Genomic DNA, 24,710 nt, shown 5'->3' with positions numbered 1-24,710 from the left:
CCTGAAAGGTGCCTGGTTTGATGTAAGTTTTTGGACATAAGACGTCAATAAAGATGTCACTAGGAAGTAATCGTCTCTCAGTGCTCATTAGAGTTCTATTACTAATCAAAACATAGCAAGCGGGGCTTTCCCAGGTTGCTGAGTTTTATCTTGTTGAAGAACTCAGAGTGTAATCTAGGAATCTTAGATAGTGGCTTCTGCTGTGTCATTTGCTCTAATGAGCTGCAGAGGAAGAGATTCTGAAATGTGGCTCTGATCGTGTTAGGCCAGAGACGAGTTTCTGAAATATCGCTCTTGATCGTTTATGCCATTATAGGGGTATAAATGGATTATAGTCGTATAGGGGCATAAGGTCATAGTATTGATCGGGGTCCTAGATTAGAACATGACAAGGCCAGATAACCATTGGAGAAGGTCCCATTGAAGCTGTTGCATTTTAATGGGGCAGCCAGAGTGGCAGGAAATCAACATTTCTGCTAAAGAAAGGTTCCTCGCGGGCCAGATACGTTTGGTACTTTCTATGTTCAGATGTCATCACTGTTTTAGAGCTCACATTCCTCCAGTGCAGCAAGGCTGCAAACTGAAGCTGAACAAGTCTCCACAATACCTTCTCTGCAGTGTCCTTCTGAAAGAGTTTTGATGCTTCAGAAAAAGTTCAGAGTGGGAGCAATCTGAATCTTTGGCCCAGTATCAAGACAGCTTCATCAGATTAACTTGACAAGTTTGTCTCAGCCCTCTGGCAGTCTTCGTAGCCAAAATGTTTCTAAGTCCCAGATTTCTTAGGATGTTAAGTGGAGTGAATACACAGCACGGGTCACAGGAACTCAGGAATGGTGTTTGTATTAAATATCAAGAGACACAAATTAAGGAAAAAAATATGGTGACACAAAAATATCATAATGCAAAAATATTGTTGAAAAAAACATTGTATCCCCATGCTTTCCTATCCTGCTACAATGAAAGATTTTCACTGTAAATACAAGTTTAACATTAAAAATGTGCATGTTCTAGTTTTAAATACCACACATTCTTATGAGCAGTAAGGCCTATAAAGGGTCAACTTATTAATATTTAAAAGGATAGTTTACGATACGAATGGCAAAAGGAGTTCATTTGACAGGTCAGAGTTGCAGTTTTAACGCCTTCGCCGTGGGGGTAATTCCCCCGCTGTGTTTGGGGGAGGGAGGGCGCGCACAGCGCCCCGGTGCTCATGCTGAGCTCAGCTCATCATGCAGCACGGTGGCGCTGTGCTCATGACGAGCTCAGCTCGTCATGAGCAAAGCGCCACCGTGGCTCATGACGAGCTCAGCTCGTCATGAACATGGAAGGGGTTAAAACTGCACAGCCAAAATACGATGGTAGGCCTACAGTAATGTTTGCACTGTCACTGTAATGGGTGGCATTGGGTGCTGCAGTCCACTAGTGAATAACGTACAGGCCCTGGGTACTCATGGCACCATTTACTATGGACTGATAGGAATTTTAAATATGCCAATTAGGTGTATAATCAATCTTGCCCTGTTTTAGTGGTCAGAGCACTTGCAACTGAGTCTGGTTAACAGAGCATCAGTTAAAAGATATGAGGGTGATGATGTAAAAAGTGGCATTTTCCTCCAATAGCTTTGTACATGATGCAACAAGGTTTGACGATAGTGCAAGGTGATTTGAGGAGCCACTGGAGTTCTATCTGGAAGTCAAATACACAGTAATTTGAATGAGTGAATGTCGAGTCCAATCCCTTCATCAACCCCTTGAACTAGGTCTAGGATGTTGAGAACCATGACTATAGGGCGAAAGGAGTAAGAAGGCAAAGAGAGAGACACGCTCCTGAAGTTGGGTGTTTGGAAATCCTAAACAGGATTCCAGTGGCACAGTATCTCAAGGCCAAACTCTGAACATAAATGTCAGCACCTATGGGGAAAAGAGCACAAATGACTAAAATGTTTGCATAATGGGGCAGGAATTAGAATAAATTGTAAACAAATTTAGACTTAGCTAGTGCAAGCAGCGGGGTTGCTGTAACTAGCTCTTGCCCGACTAGAAACCCCTTTCAGGAACTGAAAAATAAATGCTAATCCTACACCAGGAGAGGGTAGGTCTGTAAAAACAGGCACATTAAAAAAATGGTAACAAAGCATGTAATCACAAACAGCCAGTAAATAAATTAGAGGAAGGAAGGGAACTTGACCAGAGGAGAAAACAACAAAGGTGATAGAACTGAAGCAAATAGCAAAGCATCACAACAACTGCTGTTGTCAGACAAGGGAACTGCATACAGATGGGTTAAAATACCTGGTTTTCCACTATTTCCCTAGAAATGTACCTAATTGTGCTGATTTTACAATTGGTGGTGTTGTGTATGAGTGCCTGAAAAACATAGTTTTGTGAGTGTAAATGCATATTGTCTACTGTCCTGTTTGCCATCTCTTCCAAGGTCCCGCTTTCCTGCGTCCTATGATTTGATTTTGATTTGATTAGTATACTTATAAAGCGTGTGATTGCCCGAAGGCTTCTTGGCGCTGCTGTTCGATGAACTTCAGGTTATTGCAGAGGAAATATTCTGGCTTAGAAGGGATAGAGCCAGGTTTATACTGCCTTTTTGAAGGCCAGAAGCGACGGGCTACTTTTTATTGTGATAGGTAGAAGGTTCCATGACTTGGCTGTCCTCCACAGGAAGCTTCTCCCTCCCCACCTAGCCTGCTTAAACTTGGGTACTTGTAGAAGTTTTGCGTGAGTAGATCTTAAACTTCTTGCTGGTACATACCATTTCAGGGGTGTTCTCAGGTACTGAGGTCCTGAGCCATGAAGTGCCTTGTATGCCGGACACAAAGACTTAAACCTATCCTTTTTTCTACCGGTAACCAGTGGAGGGCCCTTAGTCAGTGGGAGACTGGTTCAGATCTGGGAATGTCCAGCACTAGCCTTGCTGCTGCATTCTGGAGACGCTGAAGTATAGCCAGGTGTTGGGCTTGAATCCCTGCATATAAAGCATTGCCGTAGTCCAGTCTGGACTGGGCCAGCGCCTTAATCACTGTTTTATGTGAATCATGGAGAATGAAAGGACATATTCTTCTGATCATTTTTAATATATACCTAATGGTTGATGACAGATTATTGATCTGGGTATTCAAGGTCAATTTCTCATTGAATATGGCTCCCAGAGTTTTGACTTTGCATACTGGGATTGGGCAGTGCACCAGACCGGTAGGCCACCATTTGGGGGACCAGAAATCAGCGTTTGAACCCAGAAGCATAACCTCTGTTTTATCATCACTCAGCGTCAAACCAATAAGCTGCATCCATTGATTCACCTGCAACATGCAGTCATTAAAGCAGTCTGCCGTTTCATCCACCTTACTAGTTACTGACACCACTCTTTGGGTGTCATCGGCATACGAAACCAATAAGAACCCACAATGCCTGATGATCGTGGCCAGGGGAGCAACATAAATGTTAAAAAGAGTTGGGCTCAAGGAAGAGCCCTGGGGCACATTACATGGTGACCTGGAGGAATTTGATGCAGATTGTCCAAGTAAACTGAAAATGTTCTGTCACTTAGAAAAGATGACATCAACGTGATTGCAGAATCTTAGACCCCTAATTCTTCTAGACGAGCGAGAAGTATCTTGTGGTTCATGATGTTGGATGCCACCGATAAATCCAATAGGAACAGTATACTGCCTCCAGTATACTGCCTCTGCGTCCAATATACTGCCTCCAGTATACTGCCTCTGCTGCCATGACCAAAACTGTCTCTGTTCTGTGCTGCTCCCTGAACTCATACTGGGATTGATTCAGGAGATTTCTAGTTGCTATGAAATCTGTCAGTTGTTTCTTAAGCAGTTTCTCCAACACCTTAGCTGGGAACGGGATTCTAGAAATTGGACGATAGCTGCTGGGTACCTTGGGGTCCAAATTCCATTTTTTTTTAAGTGGAATAAATGATGCCATTTTCCAGGCATCTGGGAAGTGTCCTGACTGGATTATCTCTTTGAACACAAATTGTAGCTGTTCACTAAATGATCTGGGAACATATGCATTACTCAAGGCGGATATGGGTCTAATTGATTTCCAGACCTGATAGTCTTAACGGCCTGACTGATCTGTTCTACCTTAGGGGGCGTGAAGCCGAAACCAATTTTGGGATTAAATTATCCATATCCAGATTAGAATATTTAGGTAGGCCCTTAGTGATATGGTTGTTCTTAAATGATTTGTACACCTTAGTAACTTTGTCTACAAAAAACTGTCCTAAAGTTTGATGCTGCTGTCCAACTGATTCCCGGCGGGGAGATTTGCTAGTTTTTTTACTTTTGCAAAGAGCTCCCTGCTGGAGTTCTTAGCCTCACTGATTTTTCTCATGAAGTAGTTGCTTTTTTCCCCTATAAGCAATTTTTTATAATCTGCCAGAGTTCGGACATAATCACTTTTCAAATTTTGATCGTAGTTAGTTCTCCATTTTCTTTCTGCCCTTCTACACACTTGTTTTTGGGTCCTGAGTTTTTCTGTGAACCATGGTTTTGATGGTTTTTTTCTTTTGGGGATAAAGCTTTTAGTCAGCGCTACAATACATACTGCTGTATTTATCCATGCAGATATCCTCTCAACTGCCAGATTGCTGTCCAGCGCTGGTTCAGGTTTAGTACTGAGTAGTATTTCCTGTAACGTAGGAGCGTTGATTTTGGATCATACCTGTTAGGTGACTGGCTTCTGACTGTTAGGAAACACTGGCTACCCTTAATTCACAGTCACAGAAAATAAAATAGTTTTATGTCCTGACCACGAAACCAGCATTATTGCAGTGATTTTAAGGTTGGGGTTGGAGGGGGAAATCCCCTCTAGCGTGTGCCTGGTCTCATTTTTTTTTTTTATTTTTGCGTGTTTATAGAGCGCTAGAATAGACTCCCAGGGGAGTATCTCCGCGCTTTATGACTGCCAAAACCTACCGGAGAACAAGTTACATGACTGTAATCCAATTCTAAGACTAGTAAAGCTAGACCCGAAACAGAAACGTCTTCAACTTTTTCCTGAAGGCCAGATGATTTTCAAGCTGCCTAAGCTGGAGGGGGAGGCCATTCCAAATCTTCGGTCCCCTTACCGACAGAGCCTTACCCCCTTGCCTTGCCCGCTTGATCCTAGGAATCATAAGAAGCAATTGATCACTGGATCGTAGAGCACGGGAAGGGACATACGGCACAAACTTGTCTGCAAGATAAGAGGGACCCAAACCATGAAGACCTTTATGTACCGTACAACAGATCTTAAAGGTGACTCTCTGCCGGATGGAGAGCCAATGAAGCCTGGCAAGAAGGGGTTTTGATGGTGTTCTGGGAGGAGCATTTACCACCAGCCTAGCCTCATGAGTGTCCTGTTTGACTATCTTGTTCGGGGAGAGTTCGGCTATAGTGTTGACCAGTGAGGCGGTGTTATTGTCTGTTGATTTCTCCAGGTGATAGTTAAAATTCCCTAGAATCGTGAAGTCTGATCCTTCCAAACTAGATTCTAAAATAGGGCCTAGAATCTGTAGCAAAGGGATTCTTGCCCTTGGATGCCTGTACAGCAAAAGGCCTCTTAACGTAAAATTCTTCATGAGTGATATCTGAAATAATAGTTCACAATCATGGAAGCTTCCCATCAGAGCTAATTAATGCAGGTATTCTCTGAATAAAATCGCAAGCCCCCTCACCCCCTAGCTCCCATGTTCTATCTGCTCTAATAGCCGAGTAGCCTGCTGGTAATACTAGGGCAATATCTGGATCAGACCCACTATCTGCCCATGTCTCTGTGATAAAGGCCAAATCGAGTTTGTAAGCCTCTAGCAATTCAGCTATCTCCGTATTATGTTTCACTAAAGATCTTGTGTTAATTAACACTGCCTTAAAGACCTTAATGCCCTTCTTACTTGTGGGGATTCCCTGTGATTCTAACTCGTTTATCCTCGTAAAACTAAGTGGCAGCTGACATTGCTCACACAGCTTCTCCTCTTTCTGCAGGTCCAGATGTTGACAGCAGGGAAAAGTCTCTAGCTTGTATATCTCAACTATTGTGCACGATATGCAACTCATTCCACCAGCTCCTGGGGCAGGGGTTCTGGTCCTAGGTATGGGCCAGGCATGGGTGGGCGCAGACGGGCTTGCCTATGGCGTGCCTTTGGTGTGCCAGCAGCGCGTCCGCTCTAGCATTGATTTAAATGGGCTGTGCTGTGGGAACCCTAGCCTGCTGACCAGCCGGAAGCCGAGGTATCAGGAAGTTAGGAAATGAGAGAAGCCCTGTGGTCACCCTCCATTCAAATGGCACTTGCCGTGACAGACCGGGGTGTGGGCAGGAATTGGTTACGTTTAAAATCACAAAATACACAAAATACCAATTGTTCAAAATCCCAAGTTTTAAAAGTTAGGTGCAGTTTCTGTCTGCAGTATCCCTACTGCATCTGACTCCGTGTCCGCTCTGGCTGTGATTAAAATGGGCTGTGCAGCATGAACACTAGCCCGCTCACCAGCCGGAAACCGAGGTGTCAGGAAGTGAGGAAATGTGAGAAGCCCTGTGGTTACCCTCCGTTCAAAAGGCACTTCATAGAGGGAAGATGGTATATATCTTCAGACCCTTGATGAGGCATAGCACGGTGTATAGGAAGACCTTAACAGGTGGGTGGTGTCTTAGAGACCCAGGAGCAGGGCCATCATTCATATACGAGAGTAACAGGGCTTAAACAGTAGTTCTGAAGTCGTTTTCTCAGACTAAACGTTTTACTTTTTTTAGTAGAGAGAACACACATCGCCTCTAACAGTTTGTCTTTGTTATCTTAGTGATGTATTCATTAAGGTTGGAGTTGGAGTACAGAACAAATCCAGTGACAAGATATTCAGTATGCAACCTCCTCTAAGAATCTGTTTTTGCCTTTTTGTTCAATAAGGCTACAACAATTTCAAGTGCAAACAGACAAGATTTTCTGAAGTGTCAGCATTCTTCAGTTACCAGCTAGTCTTGAATTTGGGAGTGATTAAGACCTTCCTTCGCCATAGCATGGCTCACCCGGGTGCAAAATAAATACATCTTTCATGGGATAATTTGATTGGCATGTGTTAGCCAACATCTTCAACTGTTTAAGTGGAACAAAAATGAAATCTCTCTATATAAGCATCAAGATACAAGTTCAACCTGTTGTGATCTGAGAATGATTGAAATCCTAGATTTTTTTTTATAATAAGTCAACGGCTATAATATGCCCCTACACTGTTTTTCAACGGGTATGGGATCATTGTTACCTTCCTAAGCAGATGCAGAACGTGCAGGATTAAGCCTTATTCTTCAATTAGCCCTAGGGTCATTAAAGCATTTGAATGCTAAAAACGAAAGGTCTTGATGGAGTAACCCCTGTTCACCAATTCCAGTCCCAAGTAATCTGAAAAGTGTCATTGTAAGACTACATAAGCTATTGGGTATACTGCTGGAAGACAAGGCAATGCTAGTGTTAGACCTGGTATCATTGGTGTGAGTCTCCCTTCCATTGTTACTGTTTGCCTCCTCTGTTTTTGATCTATTTTACTGGTTAGATGCTGTGGGCACTGTGGCCACTGCTATTCAATACCACAGTGCAAGTGTTCCCTATGTTAAATTGATGTATTGATTAGTGACTCCATGATTGGGTTAATTTATTCACTTGTCAGACCCTAGTACAGTGCACCATGTGTGCCCAGGGCTTGTAAAACAAATGCTGCTGGTGGGCTTGCAGCACTGGTTGTGCCACCCACAGGAGCAGCTTATAATTGCAAGAGCCTGTGTGCAGTCTAATACTGCCATGTTGACTTGGCAAGTGCACCCACTTGCCAGACCCTAAACTTTCCCTTTTCTTCATATCACACACCCCTAAGGTAGGCCCTAGGGCACGGTGCATTGTATGTAAAAGGTAGGTCATGCCCTGATGTGTGTGGCATGTCCTAATAGTGAATTACAGCCAGTTTGTCAGTATTGCAAGGCTACCAGTCCCCATAGGCGAGAATTGGCAGTTTGATTATAACATCTTATAATCCTAACTGACTCAGTGAACATGATAGAAATTCAAATTTAGTATGTCTGAACTCAGAATGATAAAATACATATTTTAGTGAAGTTGGTTTTAACATTCTGTGTTTGAAAATACCACTTTTAGAAAGTAGGTATTTTCTTGCCTAACTATCCAAGCCTGCCTCTGTTAGGTTGTGTATTCCCTGTATGGAGTTTTAGTGACAGGGGCTGGGGGATTCCAGGAGACAGTGTGAGTCAGCACAAGGCTGAATAGAGAGATCTGCATGTAGAACGGTAGGAGGAGTTGTACCTGAGACCTGAATGCCTTCCCTCCACAATGCTGGCTCCACCTCCTGTGGTGTGTCTGATTCCCCTGGCCCACACGGTGAAAGGAAAGAAGAAGTCTTGTCAACACGGTGCTCCAGGACGGGCCAGAACGTTTTGGACTAGGCAAAGGCTTCTCTGCCTTCACAGAACAAAGAGAATATGAGCATAAATATAGGGATCCAGACCCCAAGACTTTAGATCACTTCTGGAACAACAAGACAAACCTTTGCCAAAGAGAAGAACCAAGGAAGCTGCAGGAGTTTGGACTGCCCCCTGCCAGTGTGCTGTGTTGCTGGCTTGGCCTGTGGTGGTTTCTTTGTGCCAAGGAAAGGAGACGGAACTTTTAAAGAACTTGCATCATCTTGCAGAATATTGCTCCAAGGGTTTGATCTTGTGCTTGCCTCCTACTGAAGTCTCAGGGACTAAAGACTTCACCACCCTCTCCCCTCGGAGTTTCCTTGCAGGAAAATCGGTCTACAGAAGCCTGCGTGTCGCTGGGAGTGCGACACATCGAGAAGAAGCGTGTTGCAGTTGCAGCTGTTGCTGTCGCATCGCAGGAGAGGCATGGCACCACCGCAGAGGTCGCTGCCACATCACCAGAGAATCGTGCCTTCATCAAAGCTGTTACCTGACGCATCACCGGAGAAGCATGTCGCCGCCGCAAGGTCGCTGTCGCATCACCGGAGAAGCATGTTGCAGGGCCTGTCACTGCTCCAAGCTACAGAGTTTGCCGCACGCATCATCTTCACGTCGTCGCATCAAGGGCGCCATCTTATTGCACCGGATTGTCGCATCGCATCAAGGCGACATCTTGCCGCATCGTAACCGGGCCGCAGTATGAGAATCTACTCATAACCTCCTCTCCGGTAAGGACCAAGACGCATCCCCTACTCTGCGTAAGCATTGAGGCGTGACGCATCGTATCCTTTGAAGTAAGGAACTGACACATCCCCAACTCTGCAAGCCTTTTGTTTGTTTTGCGTTACGCATCCAGATACTTTTGTGAGAACTGTGTCGCATTTATCACCATCTTTAAGTCTATTTTTAGTACAGTATGGGGATTTTTGTCATTTGTGGTCTTGTGTTAAGTCTATATAAAGAGTACTTATTTTGATAAAACTTGTGTTGTGTCCATCTGTAGTGTTTTCACTGTATTACTGTGTGTGTTCACAAATGCTTAACACACTGCCTCTGAGCCTGTCTGCTTGTGCCAAACTACCAAGGGGGTGAGCAGGGGTTATCCAGTAGTGTAATACCCGTTCCCTGCCTTAGAAGCAAGGGCCCCTATTTGGTGAAAGGTGCCACCTAGAGACCCCGAGTTCTAACAGCTAGTAAATGAAATGAGTAGCAACACTGTCAGGCCACCTATAAGTACCTAGAGGGGGAATCACAATGCTTTCAATGGATAATATCTCTTTTTGCACGGGGAGGTATAGTGGATGGTTCCATGCAGCAGGTTGTCTGACACCAATCAGCTGTGAATTGGTGACCGTAGACATACTTCTTGTGCTCCATGAAACAGAGCCACAAGTAGACAGAATACTACATAGCAATATTAACGTTGAGGAGTAATTTTGCACAGCAGTATCTCCACTGTAAAATGAAAATGGAATAGACAGTCCATCTACTAGACCCTAACTAAAACTAAGGCAGGCGATGGTTACAAAAAACAAAATGGGAAATAACTTGAAGTGTATTGGAGGACTCCCCTATGACGCCTTCAAACTGAGAGGAATTGAAAATGAAATTGAACATCAATTTAATGGTACCAATGTGGTTTTCTCCGGGGTTAGGTCACTCCCAAAATATATGTGCTGTCACCAGGACAACAAATGTAGCATCAACACATATTTTACATCATTGTCGTCTGAAACAAAGGCATTATTACTAAACTTGGTGTTCAGATCTTTTTTGTAGTTTTGGGAGAAGATGATGCCATAGTCTGAAGCTAAATGAAGAGTATTGAGAAATAGGGCAGCATTTTTACCGAGATAATGAAACTTAACAAAAACAACAACAATAACAAGGTGTTGATAATCATCTTTGAACTATTAACAGAGCAGAACTCTATTAAAATAATGATACATTTCCACTCTAAATAAATATGATTACTTATTAATTTAGCAACTTTCCTCTATTCTAAATATGTATAATGTTACCTTCATTGATAGAAAAACGTTTGTAATTTTCCACAAATTCATAGTGTACTATGTCATCTATATCTCGATCCGTTGCTCGTAATGCAAATATCAGGGATCCAGCAGGAAGGTCCTCATTAAAGGTAATAGGCTCCTCAGGTAAATTTCTTTTGAAACATGAGAAGAAAAGATGTTTTATTAATAGAGTAGCATAGTCAATACTAAATAGCCAATTTGCAAGACACACAAAACAGTTTCCATACAACTTAGTTTCATGAACACAGTGTTTGCAATGGAATGTGGTCTAGAGCTCTTCTTAAAGCTTCCTACAATGGAGAAAAATGAGGTCACTAAACCGGGACATTGGTCAGGGCTGGAAATTAGCCTCCTAGATTTGAGTTTGGACTTCACCCAGTTGAAAATTGAAATCATTGTGGTCCTCTTTCATTATGATACAAGAAATATATCCTCTTTTAAAAAATAGCCGATGTGACTATTGCCAAAGAGAAATATTGGAATGCTAATTTAGGATCGATATTCAAGAGTTTACATGTTCATGAAATGCAATAAGGATTGAGAAAAAATGTGCCGATTGACAGGTGAGAGCAGTCGACTAAATACAGTGTGGGCGTGTGATTCCTAATCTGTCATATAGTATTTGGGATTTAGTACTCAATACCATATAACACATAGAATCTTGCAATCTCTGTATAGAACCCCATCTCTAAAATCCTTATTACAGGTGACTTGTGACTAACCTAGTCACCTGTAATAAAATAAAGACATAGCTGCTCAACTATAATAACTAATTAAAGTAGTGTTATGACATCACAACGCCTGCTGCCAGAGCTAGCAGCAAAGTTAAAACTAAAGGCAGATCACAAACTAACATTAAAGCTACTCTGAGAACATATTTTATTACTATACATTCTACACATGTCTGTCTGTCTGTCTGTCTGTCTGTCTGTCTGTCTGTCTGTCTGTCTGTCTGTCTGTCTGTCTGTCTGTCTATCTATCTATCTATCTATCTATCTATCTATCTATCTATCTATCTATCTATCTATCTATCTATCTATCTATCTATCTATCTATCTATCTATCTATCTGTCTATCTATCTATCTACCTATCTATCTATCTATCAATCTAGATTCATAGATAGATAGATAGATAGATAGATAGATAGATAGATAGATAGATAGATAGATAGATAGATAGATAGATAGATGTGTGTGTTTTTGTGTGCAGAGAAATTATTATATTCATTATATATAAAATAATAAGCCTGTGAAAATACATTACACTACTATGCATGTATAACCTGTGTGCAGAAGGAAAGCAATTATTTCACTCTAATTTAAAGCTTTACTGTATTGTGTTCACTGTCAACTTTGTAGGACCTTGGTAGGCCTAGGAGCCAATATGTTTTATGATGTACATTGCACATTTTAGCAAGTTTGACCTTGTTTTCAAACATGGCAAGGGAAGCAGGGTTTTGTGAGGTGAATACAACTAGAATTTGCAAATATAAATGCGACCTTTCGAGGTCATTCAAGTCCTTCCTCAGAGGAAAAGTTTCAGCCACCTGGGTGTTAGATAACTTTCTGCAGAAAACGAATTCACTTTTGTCATGTGACCATCTCACTTTGCATTAAACGTTGTTTAGGCTTTCCTACATATTGTGTTTAATCTTTCACCCTGCAGTTTAAAAATATGAAATCAAAACATGCCCTTTAGTTCTGCTCTGTTAGTCAATTCAATTCAATTCAAATATTTATTAAGATTTGGAACTCAAATGAGGTCCACATAAAATGCATACAAATTAATACAAGAACATGTAAATATTCCACAAACGGTAAACGGAATAAAACGGCAAGATGTATCCTGAAAAAGAACTAAAGTGAACGGGGGCAATAAATATCAACAATTAAAAATACTAGATAAAAATATAGAATTCATCCTCAGCAGCCTATTTGATTCTAGCAGCAAACAGAATTCATAAAGCATATCCTATCTTAACCAGAAAGCAATACAGTAGCAGCAATACTTGTGTAAACGCAGTCCAGTATCTCACTTTATCTGAGACTTTAAGCTAGCGGCGGAACGGAAGGTGGAAAAAGAACACAGCATCTCCCTCTTGTGCAAACAGCCGCAGAAAACAGGATTAAAATATACACATAAACTCCTTAAAATAATTAAAAAGTTTAAAACACACTGCTTCATTTTTTGAACAAAATAGAAAATTGCATACTGAAGTTACATTTTTGATGCCATTTTGTAAGAACATTGGTCGTGGCCAACGGCGGCGGCTAGAGGTCAATGCGGGACATGCGAACAAGACATGATCCAAGGTCTGAACACTCAGATTGCAAAGGTTACAGATTTTTCCATTACTCAGATTTGGGGACCAGTGTGCAGTTAGATCGTTTAGAGGTAGAAGATTCATGCGACATAGTGTGAGAAGTCTTCGGGGTCCATGCTGTAAATTCCAATATACATATTTTTGGGGAGTTTTTGTTGTGTTTGTCCTTACAATTAACTCAAGTCTCTTTTTGGAATTACTCTGTTAGTCTAGATGAAGATTGATAAGCCAGAAGAGGAAATGTATGTTATCTTGTTTCTTTTTTAAACACTTTTAGTAATTTTAGAAAAGGTAGAATCCTGCTGCATGTTTCTACACACTACAAGCAACAATGTTTTCAACACTTAGTTATATTACTGAGTATAATATTAGGTTTGCAACAAATATCATAAGCTTTTTTGTTGTGTTAAATTTTGCACTGGAGATTCTACTTTTATTTCTAATGTTTTTACACATGCTATATCTTTCAGATGAAAGTGCAATGCACCAAAGGTTTAAGTGATTTGTGGGAGAGGTGATGCTGTAACCAAGTATTGCAAGGAAAAAATGTCCCTTAGGATAAATCGCAAGTCACCTTGTATTAACATGGTCTCAAACGAAAACTGCTCACTGACTTGAAATATCTTTATAAAATATGGCAGGTGGTACTTTATCCCATATATATTAAAGGCATATTTAAAGTCAATGTAGAATCTGTGATCCAATATAGGAATTAGATAATTGATCATGAGTTACCCTCTGAGATAATGGAGTCTTAATTATGCATTTTAACCATTTAGCCCACCTTTGACTAACCCCCATGCTTCTGATAGAAGAGCATGGCTCAGCTGTCTGAAATTCTGGTCCTGTCAGCTACTACAGGTTGCGATGTCAGATGCATTGCACTATAGGGGAGGGCTTCAATTACAGTTTTTTCTTGCTGGGGCTTGTCATGCAGGGAATAAGAAAAATGTCCAACATTGCCACAGAGAAGTCAGCTTTGAAGAAATTCTTGCAAACAAAATCTCTTAAGCAGTTTAATGTAAGTCTGTATCCTCACTACATTATGATTTAGAATGTGTGGGTGTAAGAAACCCACTCTGTATATAATATACTAAAGTGAGGTATGGTGTGCACAGAGTCCAGTGGATCCCCAGAGGTATAGCAGAGGCTAAAGTAGACAATACTGTACTCTCAAGGTAGTGGTAGCTGGGCTGAACTGTTAGGCTTGTCGGAGGGTAGTGTTAAGCATTTGTTGTACACACTCAAGTAAGAAATTAAGCCACACACTCAAAGACTGAATCCAAACAAATTGCTTGTATAAAAAGTTGTTACTGTGACATTTTTATTAGTAGAACCAATAATCACTCAGTGCAGGTAAGTTATACAATTTGGAAGACTGGCAATACTTCCAAATTAAAGAATGCAATATGACTTTGTAAATGCAACTTACAGTTTTAAGAAAGCTTTCTGTAATTGTCAATCAGTTACAGCATTTAGAGTTTTGTAATGTTAAAGCTAGACAATGCAATGTAATGGTTCAGCTTAATGTGCTCCTATGGGGGAAAAAAAGGTTAGTGGCTTACAAGTAAGTACTCAGTTTTATAGTCAAGTCTCGGCTGGTATCACTTACACAGTGCAGGGGTCAGGTAGGTAAAGAAAGGGCACTGTGAGCGCCACAGGGGCAGCCAGGTGTAGAGGTCGAAGGAGAGGCTGGGCAAAATGTAGTGCTATGGAGACAGGGGGGTACATGGAAGAGCACTAGTTCTGCGGTTTCTGGGTCAAGACCCAGGGATCAAAGGTAGGCCCAAAGGGGGCAACATGTAGGCACAAAAAGCCTCCAGCGGCACTCATGCTTCTGGCTCCCAAAGTAAAACTTTTGAGGACATCGGTCGGGAAGAAATGGTGCAGGCTTGGACCAGACGGCTGGATGAAGTAGACCAATGGTTTGACAGGTAAGTTAGATAGCTGGGGGACACCAGGGCACCTTCAGCCTGGCTCCCCAAAGTCAGGGTTGGAGTACTCAGGTGTACCTTTTGGGGTCGGGTTTCCTTAGCTGGGTCCGATCGCGGTTGGGGGATCTTTTTAATAGAGTCTGCGGGCGCCAAGGAGTCTTGGAGAGATCAGCCAGCAGTGCAGACAAAGTCAGAATCTCCAGGGAGATGTCTCAGGGTAAGTGAATCACTCAAACTTGAGCCATATATGCAGAGAGGTGCAGTGTTGCGGATCAACCTGGATCCGGATACTTGTGTTGGTTTCCTTGCTGGACAAATCCTTTGTCCACGGACTCTGTGTCGAAGGCAGCACAGGTCCTCTGGGCTTATTGAGGTTATTGGGAATGGGCCTTGCTGATTTCTGAAAGCATAGTCACTGAAGGAGGAGACAAGCCGGTAGGACTGTTGCCAAGTCAGTCGTCATCTTCTCCACTGCTGCACAGCTCTTCGGTCCTCCTTCGTCTTAGGTCGTCAAATCTGAAATCTAGGTTCATGGCTGCCCCCTTAATACTATATTTAGGGGGCGTTTTAGGGGGTCTTGAGATAGTAGCCAATGGGCTACTGTCCTCTGGGTGACTACACCCTTTGTGTGCTCACCCCACATGGGGGAGTGGGCACAATCCTTGACCCTGATTTGAGTGTGCCCACAATCTGCAAGATGATGGGTACTGAAGAGTGGGCTTCACCTCACCTCCCCCACCTGAGGGGGTTGGTAGTGGTAGGCACACCTTCTGAGCCGTCCTGGTTTTTCCCACCTGCCTTCCTGCTAAAAATGGGGTGAGACAGGAAAAGGGGCCTGCTCCTGTTCCCAGGAGAGGCTGGGGGATGTGTTGCAAAGGAGACCAGGCCTTTGAATCTCCTTGCCACAGATGGTTCTTCCTGATCTGGAGGAGGTGTGAACACCTCTGCCCAAGAAATGCTTTGTTTTTGGCCCCAGGGGTCCAGAAACTTAACTTGTCTCATGGTGGCAGGCTGGTGTTCATCAGTCAGGAACCCGCCAGTGGTTGGTTTGGTTCAGGGGTCCCCTTTAGAATGGACCACTGCATGAAATAAAAGATCTGACATTGGAATCAGTGCTGGTCTATTCTTCTGAGATGTTTGATTACAAACATCCCAGGATTCAGTAAAGCCATTATGGTGCAAGGAAACTTGTAATGACCAGTTTCTTGACCATATACTCAGTATGGCTTTATTGACCACTTATAATATCTAAGAATGACCTTACATATCATAGGGTCATACCTGCTCATGCAGATAGGTCCTCACGTGAGGTATAGTACACTCTGCTTTAAGGGTGACCTATCTAGGCCTCATGCAGTGCTGGTAAGGCATGGCACAGAGGGATGTTTGCCATTTTGACTCCACTTTTAGCTACACCAAAACATGCTGGCTGCAATGGCAGTGGTGCATGTTTATGGTGAGAGGTCTCTGAGGGTGGAACACTTCGTGTCACTGCCCTCAGAGGCCCTTCCCTGGCTACCAACCCCCCTGGTACAATAGGTACCCCTTACAAGGGACTTACAGGTAGGCTAGGGTTGTGCCAATTGTGGAAACAATGGTACAGGTTTAGGGAAATAACACATTCCCTGGGTCCCTGATTGGCAGGGACCCAGGGCACACTCACTCAAAGTGCATAAAAAAAATCTGCAAAAAGTGTAGGGGGGTTACCACAATTAAAACCCACTTTTCTACACAAGCCCCCCAGCCCAAAGGCCAGGAGACTCAGCCAAACCTGGGAGAGTCTTCCTACTCTTTCAGGTCAGGAAGAATAAAGGAAGTGGTTTGAAAGCTGCAGGGCCTACTCTGCCTTAAGGCCTACTCTGCCTTAAGTCCTTCTTTATTATTATTATTATTATTATTATTATTGCATTTGCACGGCAGCTACCCACAAAGGGTTTCCCGGCGCGAATATGTAAAGATACCTGAAGTGAGATGAAAAGTAATGGACGGGTCTGGATGCTAACTTGCCAGGTCAGTCCCTTTGGGGAGCAGGCCCACCTCAACAGTTTCAGGACGTAATTTCCAATACTCCTTCCCTAGCTCTTTAGTGTCCTTACACTAGTTTGGGTTCAGAGGTGCCTCCCTCTGTAAATTCTAACTTAGCTGGGGCAACACCCAGCTTCCCCACAGAGGTTACGCACAGCTTGAGTAACTCCACCATGACCAACAAGGTCAGGGTGGCTAACTCACAATTTGGCATGGGGCTAGACTACCATGCCAAGGACAGTGCAGCAATGAAGGCTACCACCCAGCAGAGGCCACTGACAGCTGTCAGTGCCCAGAACCCCACCTTTAGCTCTTTATTGGTAGGTGAAGGGGGATCATTTACAGGCTTCTTTGGGTTCTGGTTGCCTGTCTACTGTTTTAGATTGGGGGCCTCTACCCTTGTAGTGAACAACCTTCTTCCACCCTCTGTTCGATCAACTGAGGAGGCACAATATGCTATAGGCCGCCCGGCGCGGACACACAATATCAGGCACTGTTTGATTCCATTGCTGCCTTGACACTGACCCACGCTAGACTACTGATCCTGGGAGATTTTATTCTTTGGGACAATGGGTTCCTAGGAAATCATCTGAAGGGACTACAGGATATATGCGGCAACTGGGGCCTTGAACAGCTAGTACAAAAACCCACGCACTCAGGCAGAAATATCCTAGACCTAATCTTTGCAAACCACACTGAGACTAAGATGATTGATATCTTACCTCAGTGCTAGACTGATCACTCCCTGGTTCATTTTCAGATCTCCCTACCAATTGAAGGGAATGGAAGTAAGGATCCGGTAACCTATAGGAGGGGGAGAAATTGGGCTAAACTATCAATGGACAAAACAAAACCCACTTTCATAAATGAAACACCCTATGACCCAGAGAGGTCAATAGATCTAAACTACCAGGAATACTGTAATCATATTTTAAGTACCCTGGATAGACACGCCCCCCTGAAAAAGGTTAAGAATAAAAGAAAGCCGTCTGTCCCTTGGTTCAATGAGGAGCTGAAAACCATGCGATATCAATGCCGACAGGCAGAAAGAAAATGGCAAAAATGCTATTCAGAGTTAGACAAAAAAATTCTGAAAATACAGCGGGCAGAATATAAAAGGGCTGTAGCTAAAACCAAAGCTCTATTCTATGCCACCACTATCCTTCAATCTCCCAATATCACTAAAACACTCTTTAACATCATCAGGGACCTCTCACAACCCGCATGCATGAGCAATAAAGTGAATGCAACCCAAGAGCTGTGCAACAAGATCGCCACCTATTTTGAGCAAAAGATCACTAAAATTGTGGGCGGGCTGGAGGAGGGTAGAGATGGCAGTAAGGATATAGCAGACCAGCTGGCGGAGGAAGATTCGCCCACAATCTCATCGTCCTTGGAAAGTTTTACCCCTCTGACAATGGAGCTTTTCCTCATCCTGGCACAAAGTGTGACATCAGGGTCCCCGCTAGATCCCCTTCCACATAAGATCTGGAAGGAATATGGGCCAGAGCTGTTTCCCCGGATGTACCAGATTTGTTACCAGTCTTTGGAGGGAGGCGTAGTGCCGGAGGTATGGAAGCAGGCAGTGGTCACTCCCCTGCTTAAAAAGTCTTCATTAGACCCCACAATTCCTGCACACTTCAGACCTATATCGCTCCTGCCCTACCCGATAAAGATTGTAGAAAAATTAGTCAGTAGGTCCTTGTCAGGCTACTTGGAAGATAATTGCCTATTGGACAAGGATCAGTTTGGCTTCCTCCCAGGACATGGAACGGAAACTGCACTCGCGACCGTGTTCGACACTCTTCGAATGCGAGCTGACAGTGGCAACTCCTCAGTACTAGTACTGTTGGATATGTTGGCCGCATTCTAAACGGTCAGCCATGCAGTCCTGGTGCACAGACTGGAGAAACTGGGCATGAAGGGCAGGGCCTTAAAGTGGCTCCAATCCTATCTGATGGGCAGACAGCAGGTAGTGACCCTGGCCCATTTACCTCCCCCAAGTCTCGGGTTGGCCACGGAGTACCACGGGGTTCTTCGATTAGCCCGATTCTTTTTAATTTGTATCTACAGCCTCTGATCCCTATGATAAAGTCATATGGGATTGATCTGGTTAACTACGCCGATGACACCCAATTGGTGTTCTCCTTAGAGGGAAAGCAGGCAGTGACCAAGGAGACCTTCCAGAACTGTATGAGTAAGGTCTCCAAGTGGCTGAAAATAAACTCTCTCCAATTTAACAAGGGGTAGATTGAGGTAGTCTATTGCCAAACACCGAAAATGAGCCAGCAGCCGTCCTGTGAGATCAGGCTCGCACCGGGAGCAGAGCCCTGTATCCGAGTGAAGACCGTGCATAACCTGGGAGTTATGCTGGATGACGATCTCCAATTGACCTCACAGATAAACAAAACCATCAGTGTCTGCTGCGGCCTACTGAGAGTGCTCAGACAGATCTTGCCTCTTCTGCCCGATGCGACTAGACCACTAGTGGTCAGAAGTGTGATCATGGCAAGACTGGACTACTGTAATTCCCTATACCTGGGAGCTCCTCTTTACATCTTACAGGGGCTCCAGAGAGTCCAGTCCATGGCGGCCAAGCTAGCTCTAAACAGACCCCGTAGTTCTTCCACCACATTGGCACTTTGAGAACTACACTGGTTGCCAATTGGGAGCAGCGTTGCTTTTAAGTCTCTCTGCATTGTCTACAGAGCACTACACAACACGGGACCTATCCCATTACAGGAAAGGCTCACCTGGTACAAACCAGCCAGGTCTCTGCGCTCTGACAGCTTAGGGCTGGCAATAACCATCAGGACTAGGAAGTCAAGGCTAGGTGGTAGAGCTTTCTGTACCTCGGCATCAAGGCTGTGGAACGAACTGCCTCAAAATATTAGACTGACCGATACCCTGCTAGAATTTAGAAAGAGTCTAAAGACATGGCTCTTTGCTAAAACCTAAAGACCTACTTTCAGGCTCATCAAACAGCATTGACTGTTGTTTCCATCTGACATAAACATTTCTGTATTGTTTTTTCCATCTGAATTTTCCTTTCTGGCGCCAGGATACCCGTAGGGTGACAGATGCGCGGTATAAATATTAAATACAATACAATATAATACGATACAATACAAACTCAGGCAGGACAGTTTCCTGACTAGTCGGTGTTTTTGTGGGTTAGGTAGGACTTCACTAGGACCAACTTTAGAATTCTCTCCTACTGGGGTAGGATCTCCCTGGTCCACTGGACCTGTGGAGAGCAGTTGTCCACCTTTCCTACACTTTCTCTCCTTTTCTTTTGAGGCTTACCTATACTACTTGTAGGTTCAGCTCCCCCAGGTTCTTCGGGAGAGGACTGGCACTGGACCAGTACCTCACTTTGGCTCAGACCAACCTCTGGTTGGTCAGTCCCAAGGAGACAGTCAATGTAGAGGTCTTTAATGACTACTACCTTTCTCCAAGTAAGGGACCAAGCTATTTATAGGGGCACTACAGCCACAGGCCTAACAGTGACCTCCCCTGGGATAGCCCTTACTCTTTTTGTCTCCCCTGGGACATACTGATTTGAGAGTACCAACCTGTCATGCACCACAGTGTGACTGGTACAGGTATCTCTTATGGCTGTGGCTGGGATTCCATTCACAAGTAGGTAGTGGAAGTGTTTATTCCCCTCTGAAAACTCCAACTCACCTTTTGGGCCTACTTTCCAGTTGAAGGCTATCTGGACTTCAACATTTCCGAGACTACCCTCACTTGCTACACTGGCAACCACTGGAGCACCATTAGGGATTTGTTTCTTAGGACAGCTAGGGTCCTTGGTGTGCTGTCCTGTCTTTTGAGAGTTGCAACGCCATGCCCTATTGGGATCCCAATTCTTATCTTGGTACCCAGTTTTAGGTTGTGAGGTGTCTTTGGGCCTACCTTCCTTAACAGTTTTTTGGGAGCTACCTTGGACTCCCTATTTTTATCCTTAGCTTCAGAATTTCATAAAGCCCTGTGGGACGAAATAAAAACTGACACAAAGTCTCCATACAATCAGTTTCCCGAGAAGGCCTTAACTGACACCGGGACAAGAAACCTTTGGGAAATTAAACAGCCTTACCCAGCTTTTAGGCAAGCCATAAATAAGTCAACAAAACTCCATTCACTCGTAACCGACAAGGCTACTTTCAGCAAAAGAAAACATGCCAGGATGGTTATATCCAAATACAAAAAACTCACTGCAGCTCCATACCTAACAATTACATTTCCGGCCCCTAGAAAACAAAAGCTAATGGCGCTACGTCTGGGAAAATTTCCCTCTACCATGGACCAGCCAATCTGGGAGCATGACGGACCCAAAACTTATAGACTAGGTGGTTGCAGCAAGGAGGACTTCATTCCTTTTGTTTGCATTTGTCCGAATTTGGCCCATGCTCGAGCTACCTTTCTAAAAAAGGCCATGAATTAACGAGGCATTAGAACTTGCAGATCGGCGATTATGGCAGTCCTAAATCCAACAGACACCCGCCTGAACTGCCTATTACTAAAGTTCATGCAGGTTCATGCTCAAGCGTTGAACTACAATCTGGTACCCTGCCTGAATAAGGGACACATGCCGGTGGCCTCCGTGGAAGAGGGCTCCCTTGAACTTAACAAAGGCCCTCTTGAACTTAACAAAGAATAATACCAGAACTCTTGGAACCACATTTTATATGTGTTAACAATAGTTTCTTGACCGTTTCTTTCTTTTAACTTGTATATTATGTTCACCAAAATGCTCATATTTAAAAAAAAAATTTTTTGCACTAGACTCAGAAAGTTTTAAGATCAAACAAAAGAGAAAGTGGTTAAACATTAAGAGCCTTGTTCTCAGTACTCGATTTTATAAAATGTATATTTATGGTTTTAATTAACTGAAACAATAAACTTTTTCATTCATTATTTTTATCCTTAGGATGCTCGCCCTCTTTCCCCGGGGGAGGTTTGGTAACCCCTTTCTTTTGGTCAGCCCCAGTGGACATTTTGGTCACCCTAGTCTTCACTTAGTCTGCCATCTTTCCCAATTCTTGGGTAGAAATTGGAACTAGGTCAACCAAATACTGATGCAACTTTTCATTTGTGCATTTACTCAGTTCAGTTCAAAAACTTTATTCAATTCAAAAAAAGAATCATAAAAGTCAGACATTTACATTTACAAACATGATTTGGAATTCATTTTTAAAATACAGTTTTACAATTAAAACACTAAACAAACAGATAAGACATATTTATAATATAATCACAGATGAAACCCATAACATTTACTTTCAATCAAGTTATGATGGTTCATAAGTTATTCATGCTAGGGCATGCATCAAGGGGCCAAAGGAAGAAAAATCACGATACAGCAACATACATGGCAAAGACAAGATTCTTGGGGCCAAATTAACCATACCGTTTTCTTATCAAGAGTGACACTCGTATAAAATTTAATATCGCACAACAGACACCAGATGATGACAAAGATAACAGGTAGTCATAACCCTCTTTGTAATGACAGGGTTGCTTTTCCTTCAAAACGGGCTTAATAAACCTGATTCTCGGGTCCTTGTATAGGGGACAGAAGAGAACAACATGCATCGTGCTTTGGCTATCTTTATTGTTACAGGGACAGGGGGGCAGTCTCTCACACCAACCCCCTTGTTTAGGAAATGCAAAAAGAAAATGCAGGATGTCTAACCTAAACCTTGTCAGATAGAATCGCCATTGCACATGATTTGTGAATGTTAAATAAAACTGGTGCTGTAAAGTAACCATAGGACCACAAGGCCTGGCCAGAGGATGTACAAGTGAGGATTTCCAATAACTAGATTTAATGACAGTTTTAATGTCTCCCTGTATTTTTTCAGGGTTATCGAAAATCTCACCCAAGCCTATTTTGTGAAGCATTTCATTGACATAAGATAGCCAGGGGATCTGTTTCATATTTTCCAGTTTTAAACAGTCCCGGAGGATATCTCTAGAGAGCTGTAAGTCCTCTGGAAGCCATATTTTGCCCCATAATAGTAGGGGTGAAAGGCGAATGGTGTCACTCACGTAGCTCAGACCTACTTCATTATGGGCGAATTTATTTGAAGAGCCTGATGGAATAGCCATAACGCGCTTTATACATTTATTCTCCATGATTTGTATCATGTCAGGGCTTTCAGTCCCCTCAACATGTCTTCTTTCATTATAAGATTATAAAGCCCAACATAGTCATGCACTTCACTTCCAGTTAACCAGCCACCTAGGGGCGAATCATAAGCCTGATGGTGCAACGGCAGGACTGCCGCCACACTGACAAACCCGCGTGAGAACCATCTGCCAAATAACAACTTTTTTGTCATTGATGGGCGATTCCTTTGGCATTCCCAAAAATATATATAAAAAAGGCACCACAATTGGAATGTCAATAAATGTTCCAGCACAGCATGGACTGAGAAGTCCACGCCATGCTGGAACTTCTGAGCCTGCATACAGCGGGGCACATGCCCTGTCTGATGTAGAGTGGCGCAGTGGCACAGATTCGCCTGGATCCAGAGGATGGTGGGTTTTTTTTGCTGGTCAAATCTGGTGTCCACATCAGACTTGACTCTTTGCATAAGACAGCACAGGTCCTCTGAGGTTCTTGAGGTGCTGGCTACGGGCCACACTGATTTCTAGAATCAAGGTCACTGGAGGAGGCACCAGGCCAGTAGGGCTGGGGTCAAGTCAGTCTGCACGGCTCTTCAGTCCTTCTTCTTCTTAGGTCATCGAATCTGAAACCTGGGTTTAGGGCTGTCTCCTAAATACTGTATTTGTGGGAGTTGTAGGGGTCTTGAGGTAGTATCCAATGGGTCACTGTCCTTAGGGTAACACTTAGTATGCTCACTCCACATAGGGAAGTGGGCACAATCCCTGACCCTCATCAGAAGATGCCTGCCATCTGCAAGATGGTTGGCACTGAAGAGTGGGTATGACCTTGCCCTCCCACCCGAGGGGTGGGGTTGGCAGACGTGGGCACACCTTCTGGGCTTTTCTGATTTTTCCCTGCTGGAAAGAGGATGAAACAGGAAGGAGGTCTACTCCTGATAGCAGATGTTATTGTTCAGCAAAGTGAAAGTAGAACCAGAATCCACCAAGACTTTTAGGTTTCTCTTGTTCACAGAAATCATGCACGATGGAGACATCCTTTTCCGTGAACCTTCCCTGAACAATATCTCTACCACTGTATTCTCCCCTGGGTCTGTCGAGGAAAGCATTAGAATGGTGGTGTTCTCACTGTCGGAGTCGCAGAAATCTACTGTGAGGGAGTAGATCATTGACCGATGTTTGCCCTGCACACACGTGCAAACTGGCCCTTTTTCCCACACTTGAAACACGTTTGATTCTGTTTCTCCTTTCACTTTGCTGAACGAAAAGGATTTTGTTTAGATTGAGAACACTGTTGTGCATGAAATTCGTATTAGATTTTTTGCTTATGGGGGCAAAAGAGTGGAAGTTATGGGGAAATTTGATCCTGATTTGTAATCTTATGGTAAACATGCTGTGGGACCTGTATACATCATCAAGGATGGTGCCAAATTATCAGGTTGAGATGAAAAAGGTGAAATACAGATTATTTTAGACGCCAATCATCCTGACATTTGCTCAGTCCAATCCAGTCAATCAAATAGGAGCTGAGGATTGGGCCAGACATTACCCCAAAGTATTCAATGAACAGTTGGGAAAATTTAAGGGTTTCCAACTCTGCATAATTTAAAAACACAACGTGCAGGCTGAAGCTCATAAGGTGCGCAAGGTACCATTAAGCTTACGTTAAGAATTAAAAATTGAACTGGATAACTTATCGTCTGCTGGCATAATAGAACCCAATGAAGGTTAACAATGGTTGGCATGCATTGTGCTTACGTGTAAGGCAGATAAATCGATGAGACTTTGTG

The 24,710-nt window shown here is 43.3% G+C and overlaps 1 protein-coding gene across 1 annotated transcript in view; it reads right to left on the bottom strand.

Annotated features, from left to right (window-relative positions):
• The window catches only part of LOC147751482 (cadherin-related family member 4-like), an 866,423-nt gene that overhangs the window by 407,714 nt on the left and 433,999 nt on the right, over positions 1-24,710 (bottom strand). The window contains exon 12 of the mRNA XM_086938604.1: positions 10,491-10,636. Coding sequence (XP_086794730.1) covers positions 10,491-10,636 — 146 coding nt within the window. The remainder of the gene's footprint in view (positions 1-10,490; positions 10,637-24,710) is intronic.

This window comes from Lissotriton vulgaris, chromosome 1_1, assembly GCF_964263255.1.
Source record: "Lissotriton vulgaris chromosome 1_1, aLisVul1.2, whole genome shotgun sequence".
NCBI lineage: Eukaryota > Metazoa > Chordata > Amphibia > Caudata > Salamandridae > Lissotriton > Lissotriton vulgaris.
The sequence above is the reverse complement of the archived record's forward strand: the minus strand, read 5'-3'. Positions and strand labels throughout refer to the sequence as shown.